General features: G+C 41.5%; 1 protein-coding gene across 2 annotated transcripts in view; it reads left to right on the forward strand.

The window, feature by feature from the left end:
• ANO10 (anoctamin 10) overlaps positions 1-25,035 on the forward strand; it is a 302,528-nt gene that overhangs the window by 46,087 nt on the left and 231,406 nt on the right. For both annotated transcript variants that reach the window (XM_019508811.1, XM_019508810.1), the window contains exons 7-10: positions 644-1,213; positions 13,899-13,954; positions 17,712-17,786; positions 19,335-19,517. In XM_019508811.1, the coding sequence (XP_019364356.1) occupies positions 644-1,213; positions 13,899-13,954; positions 17,712-17,786; positions 19,335-19,517 (884 nt within the window). The remainder of the gene's footprint in view (positions 1-643; positions 1,214-13,898; positions 13,955-17,711; positions 17,787-19,334; positions 19,518-25,035) is intronic.

Genomic DNA, 25,035 nt, shown 5'->3' on the forward strand with positions numbered 1-25,035 from the left:
TGAGCTAGAAGTGCTGAATCAATGAAGAGAAACAAATATCTTTTATTCATAATTTGTTACACTTAATTTTCAAGTCTTTACAGTTGACTAACTACGTAATCTTAATATTACATTAGCATAGCATTTTGCATTACATCTTACTTTACTTGAAGCTAGTATTTTATTTCTACTAGATATTTAATACCATGGCTATAGACACTAAGACAAGTTGTGCTAATAGCTTTCCTTCCATTTGATTTTTTTCCCATTCAAATAGACCTTTTGGTGCTTTGGAAGTTGGAGGAAGAAATAGAAAAAAGTTATGTCTGTCTCCTGTATTTAGAAAACTGAGCCATGGTCTTTATATGAGTTTATTTAAATTTTTATTGAAACCCATGTTAAAAATTGTTGACTGTAATCAAGTAAGAGGTTTGTAAATGGATAAACTGTTTAATTTTGGTAATCCCTGAGAGGCAATCATATGTTCAGAACACTAAAACATAGCAATCGGTTGCTTGTGTCCTTTAGTTCACTTACGTATATTGCTTTAGCAGCTAATAGGGAGCTCTATGCATAGTTATTAAAAAAAACAAAAAAACCAAAAAAAAACCCAATTTCTTTTTTCATTTCCCTTGGCTAATTTTTTCTGTCTTTCTCTCCACAGATGAAATACGCTGCTACTTTGGTGAAACAATTGCTCTCTATTTTGGTTTCTTAGAATATTTCACGTTTGCTTTGGCTCCTATGGCTCTCATTGGGATTCCTTATTATGTATTTGCATGGGAAGACTATGATAAGTACGTGATGTTTGCCTCATTCAATCTGCTTTGGTCTACGGTGATTCTTGAAGTTTGGAAGCGCTGCTGTGCCAGAATGACATATAGATGGGGAACACTGTTGATGAAACGGCAGTTTGAGGAACCAAGGCCAGGATTCCATGGGGTCCTGGGTATCAATCCTGTCACTGGCAAGGAAGAGCCAGTATACTCAAGTATTAAAAGGCAGCTACGAATTTATCTGGTGTCTTTGCCATTTGTGTGCCTTTGCCTCTACCTCTCACTCTATGTCATGATGATTTACTTTGACTTGGAACAGTTGGCACTGGATTATCATGAGGAGAATGAGTCTTCCTTTAGCAACTTAATGCTTTTTGTGCCTAGCATCGTCTATGCAGTTGTGATTGAAATTATGAACCGCATCTATCGGTATGCTGCTGAATTCTTAACCTCATGGGGTAAGACTCTTTTTGTTTTGTCAGAAAGTAATAATCCGAAACGTTTAGGAATTATTTATAAATAAATCTCTTAGAAACATTAAATGTTATGCTCATAACAGTTTGAAAAAAATCCACTGTTTGCTTGTTCAAAATACGTTCTTATGAATTCTTGTTGAATGGCATAAGCATACAACAGATGGTTAAGGGCGGGGGTGGTCAACCTGCAGCATGGCTGCCACAGGTGGCATGAGGAGCCTCTGTGTGGCACTTGGTAGATCAGAGATGGGACAGGCAGCGCAGCCAGCCAATAGGGCAGGAAGCAGAAATCAAAGCAACAAAGCAGGCAGGGGGAGCACAGGGAAGGAAGCAGAAAGTAGAACAGCACAGGGAGCATAGGGCTGAGAGCAGAAAGCCAAGTAGCAGATGGCAGAAGGGGATCGGTGTGGCACTTGTGGAGGTGCAGGGTTAATTTGTGGCACTGCTGTCAAAATATTGGCCCCCATTATTTCAGGGAATTCTTGAAGCAAATTTTTACTTGTAGTATAGTAAAACAAAAGAGTTTAACTGTCCAATGTTTTAGTTTTCTAATTGCAGCATTCTGACAGTGATGCTATAGGGATTTGGTGAGTGATATGGCCCTTAGGAGGAAACAGGCAGGAATATGGAAATATAGATAATGACAATTAAAAAACCTCCAAAAAACAAAACCTAAAACAGCATCCTGTAAATGAGTTTTTTTTTAATTCCAGAACTAGATTCCATGTGGTTATCAAGAGGTAGTGGGAAAGATGATGTCTGACTGTTCCTATGACTTATTTTTAATGAATTGGATGTGCTATTTTGTGGTCCAGACTGCAATATTGTGAAGCGTGGTTTCAAAATATATTTTCCATTTTGAACTTTTATCACTTTTGTGGACAAGGACATTTGGACTGTTCTGAGTAATGGTCAGATAAGTTGTTTCTATAGCTCAATGCAGTATATGATTTAACATAGTAAAATCAAAATTAACAAGACTGGGACCCTGAGGACCAAGCTCAGGAAGATTAACTAAAGAGGAGAGCAGTTTCGCCAATAGACAGAACAGATTTCAGTAATGCATGCTAACACCTTTTGCGCAGTATTAATACTACTGGACACCAGCAACAAAAAAGCAAACAATTTCTTGATATGGATATGTTTGGGATCAGCATATGTTCAACATTCAAAGATTGTTTTTCTGAAACTACTTTTTAAGTTTCTATTTTGTCTTCAGTTGCTTATCTTGTTTTATTTCTGTCTTTAAATTGTGGGGAACAGATATTGCAGGATGCCAGTGACTTCAGGTTTTTTGGTGCTAATTATGGAGGGTTAAGGTACAAGCCCAGTATATTTTGCATGCAACTCCTTAATTAAATATTAACAAAGCTAAGAGCTACATTTGATACCAAGTGTCTTCTCCAAGTTCCGAAAACATATATGCTCTGTAATCCTAATGAACCTCTTCAAACCTTTCGGCTTGTACAGGTTTAGACTTTTGAGTGGTTGTAGATACTGTTTGATTGAGAATGCAGGTATGTCTGACCATGCTGAACTAAGAAGTCTTTTTACATCTTAACCTGTGAAATTAGAGATTGTGAGGCCATAGTGTTTTGAGTAAAGTAAAATTTGCACAAGCCAAAAGGATTGAAGAGAATCGTTAGGATCACAAAGCATATATGTTTTTTGAACTTGGAGAAGGCACTTGGTATCAAAAGTAACTCCTAGCTTTGTTAATATTTAATTTAAGAGTTGCAGGTGAAATGTAGTTTCAGAACAGCAATCTCTGAATGTTCAGCATATGCTGATCCCAAATATATCCATAATAAGACACTGTTTGCTTTTGTGTTGCTGGTGTCTGGTAGTATTAAGTCCTGTGCAAAGGGGGTTACATGCATTACTGAAATCTGTTTAGTCTATTGTCTAAACTGCTTTCCTCTTCGGTTAATCTTCCTGAGATTGGTTCTCAGGGTCCCAGCCTTGTTAATTTTGATTTTACTATGTTAAATCGTATACTGCATTGAGCTATGGAAACAACTTATCTGACCATTACTCAAATCAGTCCGAATGTGTATGCCCTTGTCCACAAAAGTGATAAAGTTCAAAATGGAAAATATATTTTGAAACAACACTTCACAAAATTGCAATCTGGACCACAAAATATCACACCCGATTTGAGTGATGTGTTGGGGAGGCACATTTCTCCCCCAGTATTTCTGCGCCAACAGTGGGGCATGGGGCTGCCATCTAGCCAGAGCCAGGGCCCAGCAGCAGTGGGGGTTGTGGCTGCAGTGCAATTTCTGTGCCAGTGGTGGGGTGTGGGGCAGCAGCCTGGCTGGACCCAAAGCCTGGTGGCAGAGGCACCAACAGCACAGAGTTGTGTCCCCCTACTGTCAGCTCTTATGCATCACCTATGAGAATAAGAAAGTATCATGGTTACAGGGTGATTCATATTTTAGAACCCTTTTGGTAACTTTTAAGTGTGTTCCTTAGATGACAGGCTTGGCTTCCTGCATTTCTTTTAGAGTGAAACCCTGCTGTCCAGTCGCCCTGAGTGTTTTTTTCCATGTTTCTCAACTGTGTTGACCCGACTAGCCCAGCAGTGTGACACCATTAAGCACTTTTCATTCAGGCAGCTGTGCTCACAATTTGATACATTGTGATTACATTTAAAGAGATGATTAAGTATATTAGTCTAAGGCTGCTTGCAGACATTAAAAAAACAAGCAAACAATAAAACCCTGTTCTTTACTGGAAGAAGCAGCGTGTTAGTTGGGTGTGGCTCGCCCAATGTCTGTATAGATCGAGTGCTTTAGTGGGGCTTTTTTTTGCACTTTTATCTAATAGCTGAATGAATTAGCTTTAGCTAAAAGCACCAAAAAGCCCTACTGAAGTGCCTGATCTATACAGATGCTGCAGAGCCAGGTTAAACAAATGCACTGCTTCTTCTGATAAAACAGGGTTTTGGGTTTTGTTTTGGTTTATGTTTTTTTTCAAAAATATCTACAAGCAGCTTAAATGTCCAAATCAGTGTTTCTCAACCAGGGTGCTATGACAGCTGTTGAAGGGTGTTGCCAGGAGATATGTGCATTCTCCAGTAAGGAAATAAGTGCAGGCTTTTCCCTTCCAGCCACTCCACATCCTCCCTGCAACTCACTGTAGTGCAGACTCTTGGCTTCCGGCTGCTCCTTCTCTTTTCCAGCCCCTTTTCAGGCAGATGAGCACTACAATAAATAAATTAGATTTTTGAAATGGGGAGCCATGCAATTCACAAAAGAAAAGGAGCGTTTCCTTGAATCTTTTTTTTTAAAGTTGAGAACCACTGGTCCAAACCATTTAGTTAGCTAGCTGAGTGAAGTTCAAATTCAAGTTTAAGGGAGCCAAACAATCCTTGCTGATGAGTGCAGCTTGCAAGTATGTGAAATGTATCTTAACTGGTACATGAAAGGGTACAAGGGGGCTAGAGAGAAGTTTGTCCAGAGCTAGGAGGCATACCAAGGCCAGGAGTAGAAGTCCGAGAGCTATGTTTGCTACTTAAGTCAGTAGACAAGATGAAGATGGGACCCAGGACCACAGTCAGGGTCAGACAACAGTGTCAAGAAACAGTGTAGAGGGCTTAAAAATGGGGATTCTCAACCAGGGAAAAATGAGAATTCTCAACTGGGGTGAGGTGAGATCTTCTGAGTGCCATGAGGTGCCACACAATATTAGCGAACACCTACACATGATACAAAAGATAAGCACAGATGTTTCAAATAGGAATCCATAATGCCATTCTGACCTGTTGTAGTCTTTCTGAATTCTTTGCAACAGAAGAACTGTCTGTTATTTTTCTGTAGTCAAAAAATGAGCAGACACTTTCTGAGGATGCCTCGAGTCTAAAAAGGTTGAGAACCACTGACTTAGAACAATAGTCAGAGGCTTCTGTATTGACTAGCTGAAGAGTAGCTGCTTATGCTGAACTCAGTTTTAAGGCCAGAGCTCAGTTGCTTGGGATGACCATACTTGTAGATGCAAATACCAAGCTGTGATATATGGATCATCGGGCTACAGCTTCAGCTACAGAGACCTCTGGGCCAGGCTGACTGTTAAGTCTTTCCAACCCTATCTGGTTGATAGAATCACTGGCAACAGCAAAAGGAAATGTCACGATCACCCTGCTCCATAGTCCTTTGCAGTATATCTGATCACTGCACATCTGAAGTAAAGTAATTAAACAGATGTGGAAGGTCAGAACCAAGGTACTGGTCTGCTAGATTGGTATTAACTGTGCTTGAAGATACCTTAGAGAAGCATTGTTCAATGAGATTACCTTGAAGTCAGGTGTTAGTTCAGTGGATTAAGGACACACATGGCCTGCCTTCTACTTTACAGAACAGATACTGGAAGACCACTTGTCGCCTGTTATCAGGAGGGATGATGTAGACCCCTCCTTCTTGGGGTGCATGTTATATGCATATCTTCATTAACTGAATTTCTGATAGTCCTATGTGAAGAGATTTGAGCCATGTTGAGGACTGATATTTTGCAAAATGGTTCAGAGGAAACCTAGAGCTAAATTGCCTCAGTTTTATCCTTGGATGAAGCAGGGATAATGTTGGAGTGGTTTTGCTCCTGTATAAAGAACTTTTCAGTGTATCAGCTGCTTATGTGGAGCAACAACTTAATCTCCCTTTTGTTTGGAACGTTTGTCCATACCCTAAGTGTCTGTGAACTTACTCCTTAGTTTGAACCAGCTTGTTGGCTGATCAGATTGTTTCCTGTCCTTGTTTTCAGTGAGGTTTTGGTGAGACGTTCATTGAGATTTAAGGCATACTCTGATATAATGCCCAGGAAAGCTTTGAGTCATGGTTCTTTCTGTGACTATTTAGATAGATGCTGAGCTTTTTGTTGGCATTTGTGTGTGTGGTATAGATGGAAACTGTGGCACTTGACTTTAAGTCCTCATCTTGTGCAGTATTGAGCCGTCTTTTTCATAAGTATTCAGGACTTCTTTTAGATGACTGATGTCCTGGTCCTGTACTGTCAGACATGTGATTTCCACGTAAATGCTTGGCAGTGATGCTGGGAAGAAGTCATCCTCAGTGTAGATAGATGTAGAGCACCAGCACTTAACCACAAATACTGTGTGGTTTTGGGCTCAAATCCGCTTGTTATGTTTTAGCCAGATTATGATTGCTGTGTCAGATTGTATGTGTTTTATTCTTCTGAATGATTAAATAGGTGGCTAGGCAGTTTCTGCTAATTTTTCCCAAGTTCTTTAAGAATTTGGAGATTTGTTGTCAAGTCCATAGATTTGACTGTTTCAGTTTCCCTTTATATTTTTTGCATTGAAAGACTGGAAGTTGTTTTTGTTTTCAGGTATGTATTATTTGGTTTGCTGCCATGTCATCTTTGCTCCTTCCAGTATTTTTTGTGCTCTTTTCTTTTATCAGTTTGGCATTCATTTTGTTTGGAGAAATGCAGGAATGGTCTGGTACTAACAGCTGCTAAATTTTCTGATCTGTTCTTATGTTTCTCAGATGTATCTTTGTGAGTTCAGTTTTTCAATGGCCTGTTCCTACTTTCCTTTTTGGACAGAATCCAGCTTCTAAAAGATGTGTTGTGATACTTGGATTGATCAGTTGTGATAACTGTTTGTAGTATTTGAGGAGTTCTGCATATTTTTTATCTAGGTGTGGGGTCTTAGTTTTATAACTGCTTCTTGGAATTGGCTTGGTGGCAGTTTGATAAATGGCTTTGCATGCAAATGTCTGCATTGGAGAGGATACAAAAGATATACCATAGTTTGCGAATAGTGCAAGTGTGAGCCAGTTTTTTTCCCTGTTGAGTCCAGGAGGGTTGTTGTTTGTGTTCATAGTAGATATAGCTACACCTACTTCAGTAAGGATCAGATGGTGTTGACTCTGAGAAGCATCTCATCTGGATGAATGAAAAATACTTGCTGTTTTGGGTCCCTGATAATATGAAAATTATAAAGTGAAAACCAGTTCAGAGGGCAGTTCCAGTTTATCTGATCTTCTGTAACCCCAGGTAATGTTAAAATGCTTGGATTGGCTTAAGTGGGGCTTCAGGCTAGCATGGTTAAGCCACTTGAGTTTCTGTACCAAGTGTATACAGTGCAATGATGTGGCAGGCATCACATCTGGCCTCCTTCGACTTGCCAGTCTGAATACCATTTAGAGCTGGATTTAAGTGGGTTGGTCTGAGGTAGAAGTGTTGATCAGAACTTGATTTTACACCTTTAGGTCATAGCAAGATGTCTTAACTGATCTCTCTCTGCTTCTCCTCCTACCATAGGTGATGTGATAGCTCATAACATTTCCACTATTGGTGGCAGGGTGTGAAAATGTAGGAGAAATATTTGGAGTGGACCAGGTTGCTGCTGGAATGGACATTTGCTGCTGTGAAATTATTGACCCTTACAATATATCAGGGGTCTGAATTAGATGGGAGTGGTTCTGTATTAGTATAAGTGTCATAGCTTGCTGTTGAGAAAGTAGATCATAAGGCCACTTGACATTAAGGCAGCTGGCAGAATGGGACTATTTGATGTCCGCAGGCATCGCGGTTTTGGACCGCCAGGGACTATGGGCCACCTTTGGATGGCGGCCGGTGTTGCTTGAAGTCCTCTGGGCCCCTTGCAGGAGCCCAGAGAAGGTCCAGATGTGACGTCCTCAACGGAGGATGAAGTAAAAGCCAGCTGCCACTGCATTGGGCGACTGATGCCATAAAAACATCAACTGAGTAAAAGAAGGTGTCAAAGGAGTCTTCTTGGCGTCCGGCACTTGGTGGGCTTCACTGTTAAAAGGTTAAAAGCCTAAAAACCGCATGCTGGGGCCACCACTGGGTCGGGCGACCAGCGCCTTAAAAACACCGATAAATTACGGGGGACAGCAAAAGAGAAAACAGGGCGTGCACGTGCAGGGTCACAGGGCCAAAACAAGTGCTCCCCGGGGGGGGACACCGAGCAGAGCACCCCAGACAGCGCCCACTGGCTTGCAAACTTGGAGAGCTCGCCAGCAGGTACTGCCCAGTGGTACTCCGCCCAGAGATGTGCGGGAAGGACACCAAGGAACAACGCCCCGAGGTCACCGGGAGCCTTCCCGGCCAGAGCCTCCTTCCTAGATAGCCAGATGACAAGCTGGCAGAATGGGAGTCAACATGTTGTTTAGAGGGCAGGACTGAGAGAATGAAGTGTTTAGTTGCTGAGAGGCCATCAATATTTAGCTGAAGGTTTTTTTCAGATTGGTCTAATTCCAAGATATTGTTAAGATAATTGAGCTAATTAGGAAGTCTGGGTTGGCCAGATCTGAAAGATTTTCCTTGCTGGCTGCAGCTTTGGTTTCCTCTTCCAAATCAACTACTGTTGCATAATCAAAACTTGGCTGCATTATTTTCCATTAAAAATTACAGACAAAAATCTTCTTAAAAAAAAAAGAAGCATTTATCATGTGACTAAAGGTACAGAGAAAGCATAGTAAAGGGTAAAAATAATTAGTCTACATGAATATATTTTCCCTTACCCAAACATTAACCTTGACTTAAAAGTTTTCATGATTTCTGTTCATCCTTCTTACCTCCATCTCTGGATTAGAGTGCTTTGCAACTGCCTGCTCTTAAAGTGTCTTCCGTGCTTGATGTTGACATTAGTCAGCCACCCATGTTTCCCTGCCCCCCGGAGTAACATTTTTTTAAATTGTAGCATTCTTTTGGCTGGCGCTTGGGTGCAGGTGTGGGAAAACCAACTTTACTAGTCTAGTTGGGGCATTCCTAATGAATAGGTTCCTCCATTGTTTATTCAAGTAGTATTGTTGTTCTCTTGGCCTCCTACTTATCTTTGCTGTTTTTTCATTTCTTAATTCTTTGCAGTCTGGCAGGATAATGTTAAACAGGTAAATTTCAGTGCATATGATATTTATTTAAAAGAAAAAAAATATATATATATATCCCTCATTCTCTACAGAAAAAAACCCATATACTTAATGATGATAGGTGGTACAGAAGAAAAATATTTCTTTCTTTGCTTTTTCACAGTCTGGATTACATGCATCTTCCTTCAGAATTTATTTGACAGTTACTGCACTGCCAAAATGTATTAAAAAAAATAAATATCTTTTGTACAATGATAGAAGACACCTAATACATTCCGAATTTCTTCCAAAGGGATCAATCTGGTCAGTTTCCTAGAAAGATTTTCTCATGCTTGCATGTTTATCTTATGGTAGACTTAGTATTAAGCAGTTCCAAAGTTTTGGCCATCTGTAAGATAAAGCCCTTAAGGCTAGGGACAGAAGTTGCACATAAACCGGTTTAAGTGATCAGAAACTGGTTTAAACTTGTAACAGAACAGAATTTCAGTGCACATAAACCAGTTTCAAAATGGCCAAAACCAGTTTGAGATAAACCTGGATGAATGTAGCATCAAACTTAACTGAATGAGGTCAAACCAGTTTATGGAACTTCTGTCCGAGACCCCTTCCTGGTTTAAGTTAAATCGGAGTCCCCCAACATCTCAGCATGCTCTGCAGCCCTGGGCTGGGCTGTGCTGTCTACTCCAGCAGATCAGGGCTGGCCACGCTCCTCTGCTTTTTAGAGAGAGCAGGGGTGGGCAGACGCCATCCCCCCAAGGCGAAGCAGGCAGGGAAGGGGTTTATTCTCCCCTCTCTCCCCTGTCCCACCAGCACGGATCTCCGGGGTCTGTCAGGCAGGGGTGCAGCAGCCTTGTCAGGCATTTCGCTCCACTTGAGAGGCAGGGGTGTGTGGCCAGCCCCGGCAGCAGCCTCAAACTGATGGGGGACAGAGGAAGGTTTAATTCCCCCCCACACACCCTTCCGTGCCCCACTGGCATTCCAAGATCTGCCTGGCTAGGGTGGAGTAGTCCATGTCAGGGCCCCCCCCCTGCTTCCCCTCACTGAGGCAGGGGTGGGGGCATGGCCAGACACTGGCCAGTATGGCCCCCTGAGGTGAAGGGGGCAGTAAGGAGGTTTATTCTTCCATCCATCCACTCTCCTCCTGGGGGACTGCAGCCGCCTCTGCCATTGGCCCCTGGCCAGATGGACGCCAGCTGGGATTCCCTGTGGGTAGAGGGGATGGAGGGAGGAATAAACCCCCTCCCTGCTCCCTTCACCTCAGGGGCATGCCAGCCAGCATTTGGCCATGCCCCTGCCCCTGCTGCTGGACTGGTGAGGGGGGAGGTACCCTGATGGGACAGCAGCCCCTGTCATGGTGTCCTGGGGAGTGCAAGCCTCTTCTAGGGGGGGCGGCACTGCCCTGCAGGTGGAAGCAGGGTGTGCAGAGCTGCTGCAGCCTGTGTGGGACAAATGGCAGTGGCGCTAGGGGGGCTTGGGGTGTTAAGGCAACCCCAAAATTCAGCTGAGCTCCTGTAGCCATCGCTTCAAGCTCCGCTGCTGCTGTATGCCCTGCACAGGCTGCAGCAGCTCTGCCCACTCTGCCCCTGCCTCCAAAGCAGTCCCCCCACCAGTCCAGGGGCATAGGTGTGATCAGACACCAGTTTGGCATGGTCCCCTGAGGTGAAGGGGGCAGGGATGGGGTTTATTTCCCCCCTCCCTCTTTTCTTCCCCTGGGGAACCCTAGTCGGGGTCTGCCTGGCAGGGTACAAGTGGCAGAGGTGGCAGCCAGGGGCTGGCAGACCCTGGCTGCAGTCCAGACCCTGGCTGCAGTCCTCTGAGGGGAAATAGGGTAGAGGGGGGAATAAAACCCCTCCCTGCCCCCTTTGCCTCAGGGGGCCATTCCGGCTGGTATCTAGCTATGCACCCACCCCTGCTGCAGGAGCAGTGGCAGCGGAGTGACCCTGAACAGGGGCTTCGGTATCCTGGCCAGGCAGTCCCTGACTCGGGGCCATCCTGGTGGGACAGGGGAGGGCATGAGGAATTAAACCCGTCTCTGTCCTCTTTTTGTTTGAGGCGGCTGCTGGGGCTTGCCATGCCCCCTGCTGCTCCTGGGATGAGGTGGGGCAGAATGCTTGACAGGGGCTGCTCTACTCTGGCCAGGCAAACCCTGCTGGCTAGAGTCCTCTGGTGGGAGAGGAGAGGAAGTGGGGAACAAATCCTCTTTTCTACCCGCTTTGCCTCGGGCCCATGCCAGGACAGTGTCTGGCAATGCCCCTGCTACTGCAGCAGCGAGGCGGGGGGACCTTGATATGGGCTGCTCTGCCTTGGCCAGGAAGACCCCAGCTGGGGTCTGTGCTGGTGGGACAGGGGAGGGAGGGGGGAATTAAAACCCTCGCTGTCTCCCCTTTCACCTGAGGCCGCTGCCAGGGCTGGCCATGCTGTCTGCCGCATGAGTGGCAAGAGGGGAGCATGGGAAATGCCTGGCAGGGGCTGCTTTCCCCTTCCCCCTCCAGGCACACCCCCGACTGGGGACCGTGCAGGCCAGGATGGAGGTTTAAACCCCTCCTCAGTCATACTCAGCCTTCCAGGGCCTGAGCCTGTCTCCCCAGCTCAATTTTCCTGCAGCCAAGGGCTTGCTCTAGCACCCCCTGGCTTCTGGCCTGAACCACCACAGGCATGTGCCTGCATTTCTGGAATAAAAAGTGAATGTCTATTCACTTGCTCGCCAGTTCAATCTATGCAGGTTAGATTAACCTGCAGAGATTGAATTGATACAGGCTCAAACTTTTTGTCTGTACATAGCATAGAAGTGCACCCTGCCTTTTGTTTCAAAACTCAGATTCTGTTGTTTTCAGCAAAACATCTTTTTTTTCCCATTAGGGATTCATTTTACAGCATTTAAAACACCATGTGCACATTTATTATTACATTATATAGGTACCTGACCCTTCACTTATACTCCAGGTGTATGTAATTCATAGTGTATTTATTTTTGTGGGTTTAAATAAATACACAGAAGAATGTGCTGGGCTTTGGGGATCCTTGCCATAATCTAAACGTATAAGTACAATACAAAAAATCATTACAAAACTAAAATAACAAGTATTCCCTACATATCCCAAAACATCAAGAACATTACAAGCCATATACAAATCTCCCCCTTCCCTCTGTTCCCCAAAGAAATTCTTCCAGCTACCTAAGCCCTCACAAACTCTAAAAATATTAGAGTTGAGTCATCTTTTGATAAGGAAAATCCATTTTATGTCTCATAATTAAAACTACTCTTGAGTCTGTCATTTAGAAAACAAACATTTTAACTTCTGATTTCCTTAAACCTTCAGATGATTCATACATGACCAGTCTTTTTATTTGAAAGTGAAGTTCTATTCTGAAAAGTAAGGATTTGCAAATATCACCCTTGTGATCTTAATTGTTGCTTAAATAGGAACGCTGAGGTTGAAGATACTGAAAACATGCATTGATAAAATAGTTTAACCCCCCCTCCCCCAAAACAAACAAACAAAAAACCCTCAAAACCAAAAAACCTCCCCCACCAACAGCCAGGGACTCATGAGAGGTTAAACAGTATCAGAATCCTAAAGCCTGAATCACTTAAAGTACTAATATGCAATGGCAGATATGGTTTGTACTTTTAGTATTGTTAGGGTAGGGAGAAAGCATGGATTTTGGAGCAGCTTCAGAAGAGGATGGTCAGCTGTTCCTTGGGGTTCAGCAGCTGTTACACTGTTGTGAATGAACCTATAACCCTATATATGTAGCATATACAACACTGGCTATAAAACATCAGTATTGCTTTTCCAACTTTAGCCCTGTTTCATCCAGGGTTACATTTGGGGTGAGTTAGCTTCCTTGGGCTGTATTTGGCTGTGGACTGAGTGTCCTGGGTTTTGACTTGGATCAAAACAGCTGTTTAGACACACAGCCCTTTCAAGTTGCTTTGCTGCTGTTCTGCCAGTACATGATGCTGAAGAGGGCACAGCCTGACAGACTTGTCCCTGGAATGAACCACAATTAAGGTAAATGAGCCTTGATCAGTTTACAGACGTACAGAGCATTGTCCCAAGGAAAACGTGTTAGCACATTTTATCCAACGTGTTTTACAGTTACTTGATGTGGAAAATGGGTGTGAACATTATAGAATTCAGGGACAAAAGGCTTTGTCTCAGGATATATACGGTGTCTGCTTATGGCTTTGTATTTCTGTAGGATCATGCGTCCATGAAGGTTGCACCATAACAGCTACTGTGCACTCCTGAGCGTCATATCACTCAGGATATGGCATGTACACTCCAAGTGTACATTTGACTAGGTCCTTTCTAGTCGTAGGGCCTGATCCAAAGTCCATGGGAATCCATAGGAGGTCTGTCCATTGACTTAAGTGGGTTATAAATCAGATTCAGTGTTGTTTGGTTCAGTTTTGCTTTACTTCCCACATCATGTATTTTTCCATTTGATTTCAATGGGAGTAGAATCAGAACCCCAGTATTTAATAACATTTTCTTACTATATATGATTATAAAATTGTTCTTCTACAAAGACAAATGTTTTAGATGCAAATACCCTTTTTTAAAATAATACTGATGTTTTCTAGCCAGTGGCTTTTTAAGTGTTACAGATGAGATTAATTGTGAGGATAAGTTAACCATTGAGGCAGTAACAGCACAGTTCAGACTTTTTCCCGTTGGACGTTGTTTAAATATTTCCCTCTCAACTGGGGAGTTGTTTCTTGTTTACTCTTGTGATGGCATAAATTGTATCTAATGTATTTGGTTTGTACTGCTTATCGGTTAATCATTATCTTAATATTTCAGAGAATCACAGATTGGAATCCTCTCATCAGAATCATTTAATTCTGAAAGTCCTTGCGGTAAGTATATTTAATGTAAGCAGTTTTCATTTTCTGATAAGGACAGAGTATGTTGTGTCTTTTGAAGTTCCTTTCCTCAGTGGCTAACTGATATTGAGGAACTGTGTCAGCTTTCCCAGGTAGAAATTCTTACTTTCAAGATTCCAGATGTATTGTTTGTTTTCATTTTTCTTCAAGGGATACTCTCTTAACTGGAAGCTGTCATGGTTTTTAAAAGATTACATTTTCAATTTACTTACCAGAAACTTCTGTCTTCACTTTCACTTATCTATTAATATTCCCAGATACAGTACTTGGTTCTTAGATCCAAATTGTACAAATAGTTGAACATACATTACCATATTCACATGAACAAACACAGAACAGTTATGCATGTGTATAAGTGTTTGCAGGTTCAGGCTATTGTAGCATGTGCTGAACTGTTTACTGTACAACTGACAGTAAGTTGCATATAGATGTTTGCGTGCTTTTTTACGTATATCTCCTAGTACAGCATGAATTAGAAGGAAATAACACTACATAATTAGAATCATAAATATAAGATCTTTAGTATAGGACTGTGGTCAAGATTGGCTAATTTTTTGTAACTTATGCTACTGTATTCCTTTTGAAAATAACTTAACTCTAATACAATATTTCTAAATGTATTCTTTAATGTCTGCTTTTTGAAAAAAATTGGAAAGCATTATTTCAAAAAGTGCTCTGTCTAATACAGCTGTTACAATATTAAGCTCGAGATCCAAGACTACACCTTAGCTGTCAGCAATAGCTTTGCTGTCTTTCAAACATTTTTCTAAAAGTTTCCTGTAAATTGGCACATTCCATACCTGATTTCAGCCCAGAAGGAATTGCGCGTCAAAATCAGAAATAAATCCATTTAGCCATATTGTTTTTGTATATTAATTTAAAATAGAGCCCTTTTTGTTTTCAGAGACAATTGAGTAGCTGTCTTCTGAAAAGCATGCCTGGTTAATATGTTCAAGTTGGACACCCAAAAATTGAGGTATCCCAAATCTTATTTTGAAAATATAATTTTTAAACTCCTTTTATTACTAAACAGCTTTTCTGTTCCTGCTGCTTATTCTTCTTGAGGTCATCATCCTCCACTTTGTTGTAATCCCATCTTCAAATGAATGCCATTGCAGCTTATTATAATTTTATAATCATCAGGAACAGAAAAGTGTGTAAACAACTTCAATTTTATACCTCCAGTGATTAAAAAAGGAGAAACATACTGCAAACAAACATTTCCTTAATGAAATGTTTTTCCATGAGTCACCAACTAATATTTAAAATTGTTTAAAATAAATGGATTTTTCACTTCCCTAACTGAATTAAAAAGGTTAATTATAGGCTTATGTGGTGTGCATTAGAGGAGTTTTTATTCATTTATTTATTTATTTTTAGTAACTGGATTTTGCTAATTTATAGGAGTTCTTTCTGTATACTTCTAGTAAATCACTCCCAAGGTACAGTATTTTTTTTATTGAGCTTGCTCTTGTAATGGTACTTTATGCAGCAGTAGAGGGCAGGTGCTCTTGGTGCGACACGGGCAATAGAACATTAGATTCTGTTTGCAGAACGTCTCCTGTTATCTTGTTAGAAAATAAAAATCACTGGAAATTAAAACATGGGAGACCTCAGAAAACATGTGCTGATTTGTAAATGAAAGATACGCTTTCCAAAACCATTGATTGCCTAATTGTTCATAACCAGATTTACATAGATAAATTTTGCTTCTCTGCATGGTTACATAACATTTTATGGCACATTATTTGCAAAATAAGCTAAATAGTGAATATTATTTCCCTGTATGGGTTTACGGAGCCTTCAAACAAGTTTATTCTCCTAACTTGCAGAATTCGCAGATGGCAAAGGTAGTAATAGATTTGTATTAACAAACGCAGAGGAGGGATTGAAGCTGAGGTGGAATGAATAGAACTGCCATTTTTCTAAAACCTTGCTGCATTGATCAGCGAATAGGCTATTGATAGCGAATAGGCTTATGATCAGCTGGGCAGTCTGCTGAGAGTTGTATTTAGGTGTGATGTTTATTTGTGATACCTAGATACAACTCTTAGTGGATTGTCCAGGTAGTCACGAACCAAAAAATTAATCCTACTTGCCATCAATAAGCAATGTTCCTATAGAACATACACATATTTTTGTGTGTAACATATTGCCAATCATATGAATATAAAGATATGTGTATATAATGCGTAAGATATGAATATCTGTATGTAAAAATATGCAGAACATTTATCATACTTACCAAAGTACACACAATCCATGTATTTAGGTGAAGACTTCTTTCATTTCAGTGGGTTTCTAAATACATATATTGATCACACTTTACATATGCTAGCAGTCTGGTTACAGTGATCTATCCCATTTTAAATATGGAGAGTATTTATCAAACTCGTAGAATGAACCTTGCATCCAAACAGCGTATATCTTGTATCCATATGTCCATCCTGCAGTAAATAATCCAGCAGATTCACATTTATAAATTATTTCCAACATTGAGACATACGTTTTATTTAAACTGAGGGTTTTTTTTTAAAAGACCAAAATTTGTCCTGCTTCAAATATCTTTCCAAGATCTATTTTTGAATATGTTGCCTATGGGAAATTGCCAGTGGTTTAAAGCTAGCTATATAGATATAGGAATTTTTAATATTTATTTTATATCCCTGTTTATATTTTATATTTGTAACATAGCTATGCCCCACTTTAGGAAAGCAATAATCTTGTTCATAAGTGGGTTTTTTTAATAGCAATGCTTCCCTGAACAAGGGACAAAGCTAGCTTTATAAGTCTGATTACTCTTTCTTTTCTTTTCCCTCCAGCTCTCCTTTTGATTTTTTTTTTTGTTGTACCTTTGTGTTAAGTACACTTTGGCTGTAAAGGATATATTTGCAGAGCTAGCTTAGGTACTTGTAGAAACATAACTATGGAAAAAGGGACCTCACCCAAAAAATGAGGTAAATATTTCAGTGATTGATATAGCTGGTTTGAAGCCAACTCATGTTTGGTTTCATGAATAGCAGTCATGCCTCTGATTGCAACATAGACACTATGGAACAAAAAATACTTGTTTTATTCTATTTGTATAGTACCAATTTTCTTGGAACTTTGAGAAGTTAGGTGTATAACTGGCTTGGGATTTTCAAAGGTGCCTAAAATACAAACAGTCTAAGTTCATTGCCCATGGTGAGAAAAGTACAAAAAAAAAAAATCACATAGATTGTTGAAAAGTAGATTAGAAAATCTAAGCTGAGTTATACAGATAAAAATATTTTTAATGCATAGTTTTCACCTGGGCAACAACTGTTTAATTTAATTTGATTAACTATTAAATTAGGTGCTACCATGGATAGATCCAGGAGGTGAATTGAGGAGGAGAGTGGCCAAATACCCCTTCTGCTGTATGGTGTGCACACAGTGAGCTCTCTGCTTGTCTTCAGCTTGTCAATGTAGCTGCTGACCAGAGCTGCCGCATTGGTGCAGCCCTGAAACCTGGGGGAAGTGAAAAGGGGTGAGCAGTGGCAACATTCACCCCTTGGGTTCCAGAATCATGCAGAAAAGCCAGTGAGCTCAAGAGAACTCACTGAACAGGTACCATACAGCCAAAGGGGTGGTGCAGTGGCATCCCTTCTGGATCTACCCTGGGATGCTACATACTGATCATATAATCCATTTGTTCTTATACAGTGAACTTCCTGTGTAATAATATTATTTATTTATTTATTTGCAGTTCAACTTCTTAAACTGCTTTGCCTCCCTCTTCTACATTGCTTTTGTCCTTTTTGATATGAAACTTCTGCGACAGGTGAGTTCTGGGAACAGTAAGATATCTAAGTAGTACAAAGTTTTTTGCAGCAGAAATATTGTAAGCTTTTAGCTCTTATAAATATACAGCACATCCTTGTCCTCATGTTAATGTTATCATACCAATCCTGTTGTGTCCATATTTTAGTGCCTCTAATATATTTGCAAAATCACAGAAGTATGAACAAAGCATGAATAAAATGTATGGATGTTTTCAAACAAGTTGACTTGTAAAGGAAAAAGGTAAAAGATTGCATTTTTCTGATTTTTTAGATTGGAAAATCAAGTTTTCTTTGATGCTTTCTTCCTGAGAGCTTCTGTTGATTAAAGAACAGCAGGATTATGTCTATCACAAGAATTCAACAAGGAGTGAAAGAGGGGAATCATTTTTAGTCGCATTTTAAAAATTACTTTTTACTTTTGTTAATATCTGTTTAACTCAAATGTATGGGAAAGTAATAGGAAGGAAACATCCTTCTTTAAAGCAACTCTATGGTCTTCTCTTCATTAATGTTGAAAATTTCACTTCTAGTTCTCTGGCCTTCTGAGAAGACCTCTGGCAGACTTGATTTTAATGTAAAGCTAAGTGATAAAAAGGGAAACAAAGCATCAAACAAAAGCAGCCATTTTTCAGTGGTTTTCCTATATATCAAAAATCATAAAACTTATTTTGATGTTTGAAATTAAAAATGAAATGTTATCTTACGCATTACATTGCTTTAGATTGTCTGTGATTTGGGGGTGTGGTTTTAGTTTGTGATCTACAAAGATTCCTTTATTTCCCTCTTTATTTTTCACAAACTCTTCTTGGGTCTGAAAAGGGATTAATTTGGCTTGCTTTTGAGACTGTGAAACACTGTCTAGTCTTGTTACTGTGGGCATTTTCCCACCTGCTGTGGGACACAACACCAGGTGCATTAATTAGGGAGCAGTGCTAATTAAAAGTGTCCGTGCATCATGTGAATCAACATCCCTGCGTGTCCCCTCACTGAAATAATGGTGGTGGAATGCTTTAAAATAAATTTCCTTGTATGTGTTTTATTTCAAAGCGCCCCTGCTGCCATTTTTTCAGCATGGAGATGTGCTGGGATGCTGATACACATGACACAGAAGGCTGCTGGAGCGTGTCAGTTTCTGAGCTCCAGCAGACGCAGCTAATCGAGTCTGCTCCGCCGCGCTGGATTTCCAGTGCATTGGAGCAGGCTCTGCGCACTTGTATAGGAGCCCTTAGTTACTAGTCTTGGTACATATTAGCAAAGGACTTCTTCTCTCACATTGGAGTAAGCCTAAAATCTCCACAGCACTTAGACCCAGATCCCTAAAAAGTCTTTAGGCATCTAATTTTAATTAGTTTCTACTAACCCATAGCAGAAATTGGAAGTTGGATCCATCTGTTGTATTGTGATATTGCAAGACCACTACCCTGGCTTGAGACTTGATTGTCTCATAATAGCCATTGACAGCGTTATCTCAGTGCACAAGTTATTTAATGATTATAAGTACATCACCCTCTTGTTAAATAAATGTTGTTTTATTTCATTTTCTTTAGAGCTTGGCCACTCTGCTAATAACATCACAGATCCTTAATCAATTTGCAGAAGCCCTATTTCCTTACTGGCTCCAAAAGAGACATAATAAGAAGATAAAGAAAAGGATGTACGCCTTAAAAATGGATTCTGACCTTTCATTACTTGAGCAAATCAGTATGGAAAAAGAAATGGGAACCTATTTGGTAAGTTGAATATATGTTGCCAGTGTCCTAGTCTTGAAATGCACAGCTTCTGAAAAGTAGCTGTAAGTTACTTTTAGGCAACTCATGTGGCAGTTTGCAAAGGGCAAGAGTTATTTTAAAGGGTGTGGTGAAAAAACTGCACATTTTGTGCATTAGTCATGATATGCCATGTACAAACAAAGAACAGAACACTATGTAGAAAGCCAGTATTCTAAAAACAGTAGCTTCAATATCTTCTTTTTCATCATAGGGTAAGATGGAATTTTGTTTCCTCAGAAATAATCTTCTGTCAGAATCCCTGTGTGGGCTGCCCCCTCCTACCCATCCATCTAATGCCTGTAGTATATTACTTTAAAGTGAGGGGTTTTTGGTGTCCCGTTTTCTTTGGTATGGGACCTGCACTCCATCCATTCCTCACCTGGATGTTTAGGGTACACGCCTGGTTGTCCAGCTAGGAGCCTGTATTTACCAGGCTTAATAGATCTGTCATATTCAAAAGCTTCTATTCAGGGACATTAGTGTGGACATTGATTAGATGCAGTGACACAGAAGCAGCTTCTCTAAAACGGTATGATTTATTTTGCCAAATGGTTTATACCACTCCAGAAATGGCACATGAGACCTATGTGCATGCTAGCTTGCATATTTTAGATGTCCTTCTTAAGGACCAAGGTAGATTCAACTTATCCTTAGTATACATGAAGTGGTTTGTGATATATACAAAAAAAATTATACAGGTATTTCCCGGTTCTAAACAGCTTTTTAATTAACTTAAGTTACATTACTGTTCAGTGTTAATTTTATGTGATGTAGGTACTAAAAAAAAATCATGTTTTAAAATTAATGCGATGAAAATATACTTTCTTCAGTTCTTAAATGGCTTTGTCACAACAAATTTCATATATTCTGGTAATAAATGTTGTAAATCCTATCACTTTGTAATTCTTATTGTTGAAATGAAAGGGCACGTGCTGAAGTTGTATTCTGTCTCATTGTTTAATATTTTTTTAATTGCGTATTTATTTCTGTTGAATGCTTACTATATGTTCCAGGTTATTCTTATTAAAGATTCGCTCATTCTTGTTACAAGTGAAGTAGGAGTTCCCAAAGATGCTTGTCTTACTGGGTTTCTGATTGTTAGTCTTTGCTTTTGGCAAAAGACTGCATGGGAACCCATAAAAGTTAAGTTCTGAATTGCTGAAGCACATATATCTTAGACAGTGGCTTTGGCAGTCTCCATTTCCTGAAGTCAGTTTATTTCTAACTGCTTTTGGGAAAGATACTTCTGAGACTTCTTGGTGCATTGGCAGCTTCTTTCTAACAACGCCCCCCTTAAAAAAAAAATACAGTATTTTTGTGTCCTGAATATCCTTTGGATCAGATCTCTAATAAAAAGAAAATAAATATATGTTGGCACACTGGTTTATACTTTAGCTATCAGTTGAATAAGCTAGTCTTCTTTGAAGGTTTCAACCTTTGTTATGTTTGTTAATTTTTTGAGCTGTTCTCACATCAACTTATTATTTGTCCTCCTTTTCTTTGCCTGCTTGCCAGGTGCTTTCTTGAAATATTAGACCACTTCTCCTTTCTCTCTTGTCAAAATTAGCCCTTTGAAGTCCTCTGATTATGAACTCAAAGGTCACTTCAGAGGAACCTAGTTTCTTGTGCAATGAATAGCGGGGTCAGAGGTGTTCAAGTATCTTGGAGAGGTTTTTTTTTCTGTTTGCTGTCTATTTTGTATCTCTTGCATTCTGAAGTAATTTTAATTTATTGCCCATCTGTTACTCTAGGCTCTTTACAAAATTTAAAGCACCAAATGCTCAAATAATATATTTAGTATAAAGTACTTGGCAGCCTTCCGCGTTAATGTAATTAACCCGTAAGTAATCATGACTTTCCCCTAACCATCAACATATATCCCCCTTGATACAGTAGAGCGAGGGGAAAAAAGAATGGACTTTCTAACTTATCTGTAATGGTCAAAAAGTCTGGCAGAACAGCAGGAGAAGTGAATTCCAGATTGGAGAGCATGTTAACCAGCAATTCTGCCAACTTGCCAGCAGCCCTGGGCTGTTCTAAGTGGACTTCATCTGGCATGCATCCACTCCCTTTTGTTACTGCTGAATTAAATAACGAGAGAAGAAGTGTCACAGAAACCAATCCTAACCTTTTAAGTTCTAGAAGGCTCGTTGGCAGCCACTGGCGATCTTGAAACACTGCTTTTGCCATAATGAAAGCATGGATAATAGTTACAAGGTCCACATCATAATGAAATGATCCCATGAATAGATGAAAAATAATGCTCTTTATAACAGATGGTCTTATTGGTAGCCTCTACAGACCACATTTAGATTATAGGCCCCAAGTGCACAATTTATTGTTCAACTGGGAGAAATCTAGGTTCTAACAAGAATTCCTAAATTGGAAGCCTGTATTAGAAATGCCAACTGCAGCTCATCAAATATAATCCTTACCAGTTATTTTGGTTGCTTTTCTCAATGTTACTTGCAGTGAGTCAGTCCTGTTTGGTGTGCTCACCTGCTCCATGGTTCCATGGCAAACTTGGCCTAGCTGGAGAGGCTGGTCAGGAACAGCCTTGTGCTGCTGGCTGGAGGGATGGGGACAGGGGAGTGGCACAAAATGACAAATCTGTGCTACCTGGCCAGAGGCAGGGAGAAGGAAAGCTGCATGCTGGCTGGCTGGAGGAATAAGGAAAAGGCAAAACCCTGTACTGCCTGACTGGGTGGACTGGAGGTGGAGGAAAGCCTCATGCTGGCTGGCTAGAGGGGTAGAGAAGAGGAGGAGGAAGGTGGGAACAGCCTCGTGCCTGTGCCCTCTGGTTGGAGGGATGGGGGAGGAAGAAGGAACAGCTCTGTGCTGCCTGACTAGAGGAGTTGGGAGCAGGTTGCTCGTATAAGACCGTATGTTTCTTACCTCCCTGTTCTCCAGCACTTGGCACCCTCCCACATGCACCTTAAGGTGTAGGGAGGTTTGGGTCAGGGCACAACATTTGTGATTTATGCCTTTGCCTGGGACTAGCTCAGCTTGGCAGTCCCAGAGCAGGACTTGTATGGCCACAGCATGCTCCAAATCGGGAGAGGCTAGAGTGAGACTGGGAAATTCATTGCCTCTGGCCAAGGCTTCCATGCTGGGTTCCCACAGAAACATAGCAGGGCACTCCTCATGCAGCCCTGTGTGCCCCATTGCTGCCCTGCACTGAGCCCTCTGTCCCAGGTGCCCACAGTTACACCCAAACTATGGGTTTCAGCATCGGTCCTGCTGTATCCCATTATGACACTAGGATTTCAAGGGGTGGTACTCCCTCAAAGCCAATGCTTAGGGACACTCCATTCTGCTGCCACATGGAGTCACTTGGACCCTGAGGGTGGTGCCCAGGTGGGCTCTGAGAGTACAACTGAAGTCATCTGCGTTGAGAGAGCTCCCAGTGAAGGGTCTGCCCAGTGAGAGGGGAGAAGACTGCTCCAAGGGATCCCAGAAACATCTCATGGGCAGCCTGTGACATACAAGATTGTGTCGTTGCTCCAACTTGGTTATCTATCTTTATCTCCACCAGAATGCACCTCGTCGACAGAAAGCTCCCGCCTGGAGCTGAAATTGTGTATAGGCTGGATGGAATGTTCTCCAACTGCAACAGATTCAAGTCCAAAACAAAGACCACGACAACATCCATAATGGAGCTCCAGTATGTGGATGACAATGCTGTCATTGCTCAAGCTGAAACGGACCTCCAGACCATTCTTAATGTATTCTCTGAAGTCTATGACAGTATTGGCCTAACTCTAAACATCAGGAAAACTCAAGTCCTTTCCCAAGCTGCTCCAAATGCAGAAACAACCCCCTCCTCCATTCAAACCAATGGAGAATTGCTGGAGAAATTGGATCACTTCGTCTATCTTGGAAGCCATCTTTCATCAAAGGGAGACATTGACGCGGAAATACATCACCACTTGAAATGTGCGAGCACAGCCTTTGGACAGCTGAATAAGAGACTCTTTTTAAATCATGACTTCCTTGCTGAAATGAAGCTCTTGGTTTATCAAGCTGTTGTCATTCCAACCCTGCTGTATGGCTTGGAAACTTGGACCACATACAGAATACCTATCAAGAGCTTGGCAAAGTACCACCAGTGGTGCCTTCACAAGATCCTTTGGATTAGCTGGGAGGATAGATGCACAAACATCAGCGTTTTGGCTGAAGCAAATTCCAGCAGCATTGAGGCCATGATCATCCAAAACCAACTTTGCTGGACAGGTCATGTTGTTCAGATGCCTGACTCCCACCTTTCAAACAGAATAGTTTCCTCACAGCTGAAAGAAGGTCAGCGAAGTAGCGGAGGGCAAAGAAAGCACTTCAAAGATGCCTTGAAGGCAAACGTGAAGAGGTGTAACATTGACATCAGCATTTGGGGGGACCCTCGCTCAGGGTTGACCACAATGGAGGAAGGCTCTTTGGGAGGGACCTCAACACTTTGAAACAGCTCGTCGACAGGCAGAAGAGGAAAAGAAGAGCAGGTGAAAAGAACATCCAACACAGTGCCCATCCCTCCTAGAAACGCCTGTCCTCACTGTAACAAGGTATGTGGATCTAGAATTGGGCTATGGAGCCACTTGCAGACTCCTTGGAAGACTATCTTACTCATTCGTGAACGATTGCCCATCATCATCACAGTTACCCAAGGATGCAAGTCTCTATGTCAGTGTCATGAGCCTGAAGGTGCCACCTCACAGGGCCATCTAGTTACCTGAGTGCTGCTCCATCCCCAGGCATGGAAGCACCAGCTAATACAAAGCACACAGTGCTGAAGGCCACACCCTGTCAGAAGGGTAGGGCCCTGCTTATTCTGTTCCATGAGAAGTGTAAGCCCCAAAACTGTCCCTAGGTACATGGCAAACCCATGACTGCGAAGGTGTCTTCACTGAGGCTGCCACCTGTTACAGGTCTGGTTATAAAACAACGATGCTATTGCAGCTAATAAGGGGCATGGAACCCTCTAGTCCTGAGGCCACCACCCTTACCAACAACACTGTGCATGCCTAGTGTGCAGCAGTGTTTTTTCATACCTCTTTAAAGTGTTTACAGGATAAGATTTTATTTTATTTTTCTTTTTTAATTCTCAGCCCAAAAGATACAAAGCAATCAAATGGGGGTGGCCAACCCACAGCACATAGGCTACAGACAGCTGCTGTATATGACATGCAAGCCCTGCGCGCTCAGGAAAGGGGGCGCCGTAATAGAGGCAGCGAGCCTCAAGCTTCTGGCGACATGGAGTAGAGAGAGGACAGAATGCTTCTATGAGAGGTATCACTGCCAAGAGACAGGTTAAGATTTCACTGGCTTCATATAGCGGCTGCCAAATTAAGGGCTTTGGTTTCTTGTCACATAAAATTTGCTGGGCTGGTCAAGAGTTAACCTTCCTTTTAGTGCTTCTCTCAGCATTGTCCTGCTGCTGCTCTGATCTATAAGAGATTTGAGTGTCCCGTCCCCCCTCCCCCCCCCC

This window comes from Gavialis gangeticus, unplaced genomic scaffold (assembly GCF_001723915.1).
Source record: "Gavialis gangeticus isolate Ggan-Ray unplaced genomic scaffold, GavGan_comp1, whole genome shotgun sequence".
NCBI classification, from domain to species: Eukaryota; Metazoa; Chordata; order Crocodylia; family Gavialidae; genus Gavialis; species Gavialis gangeticus.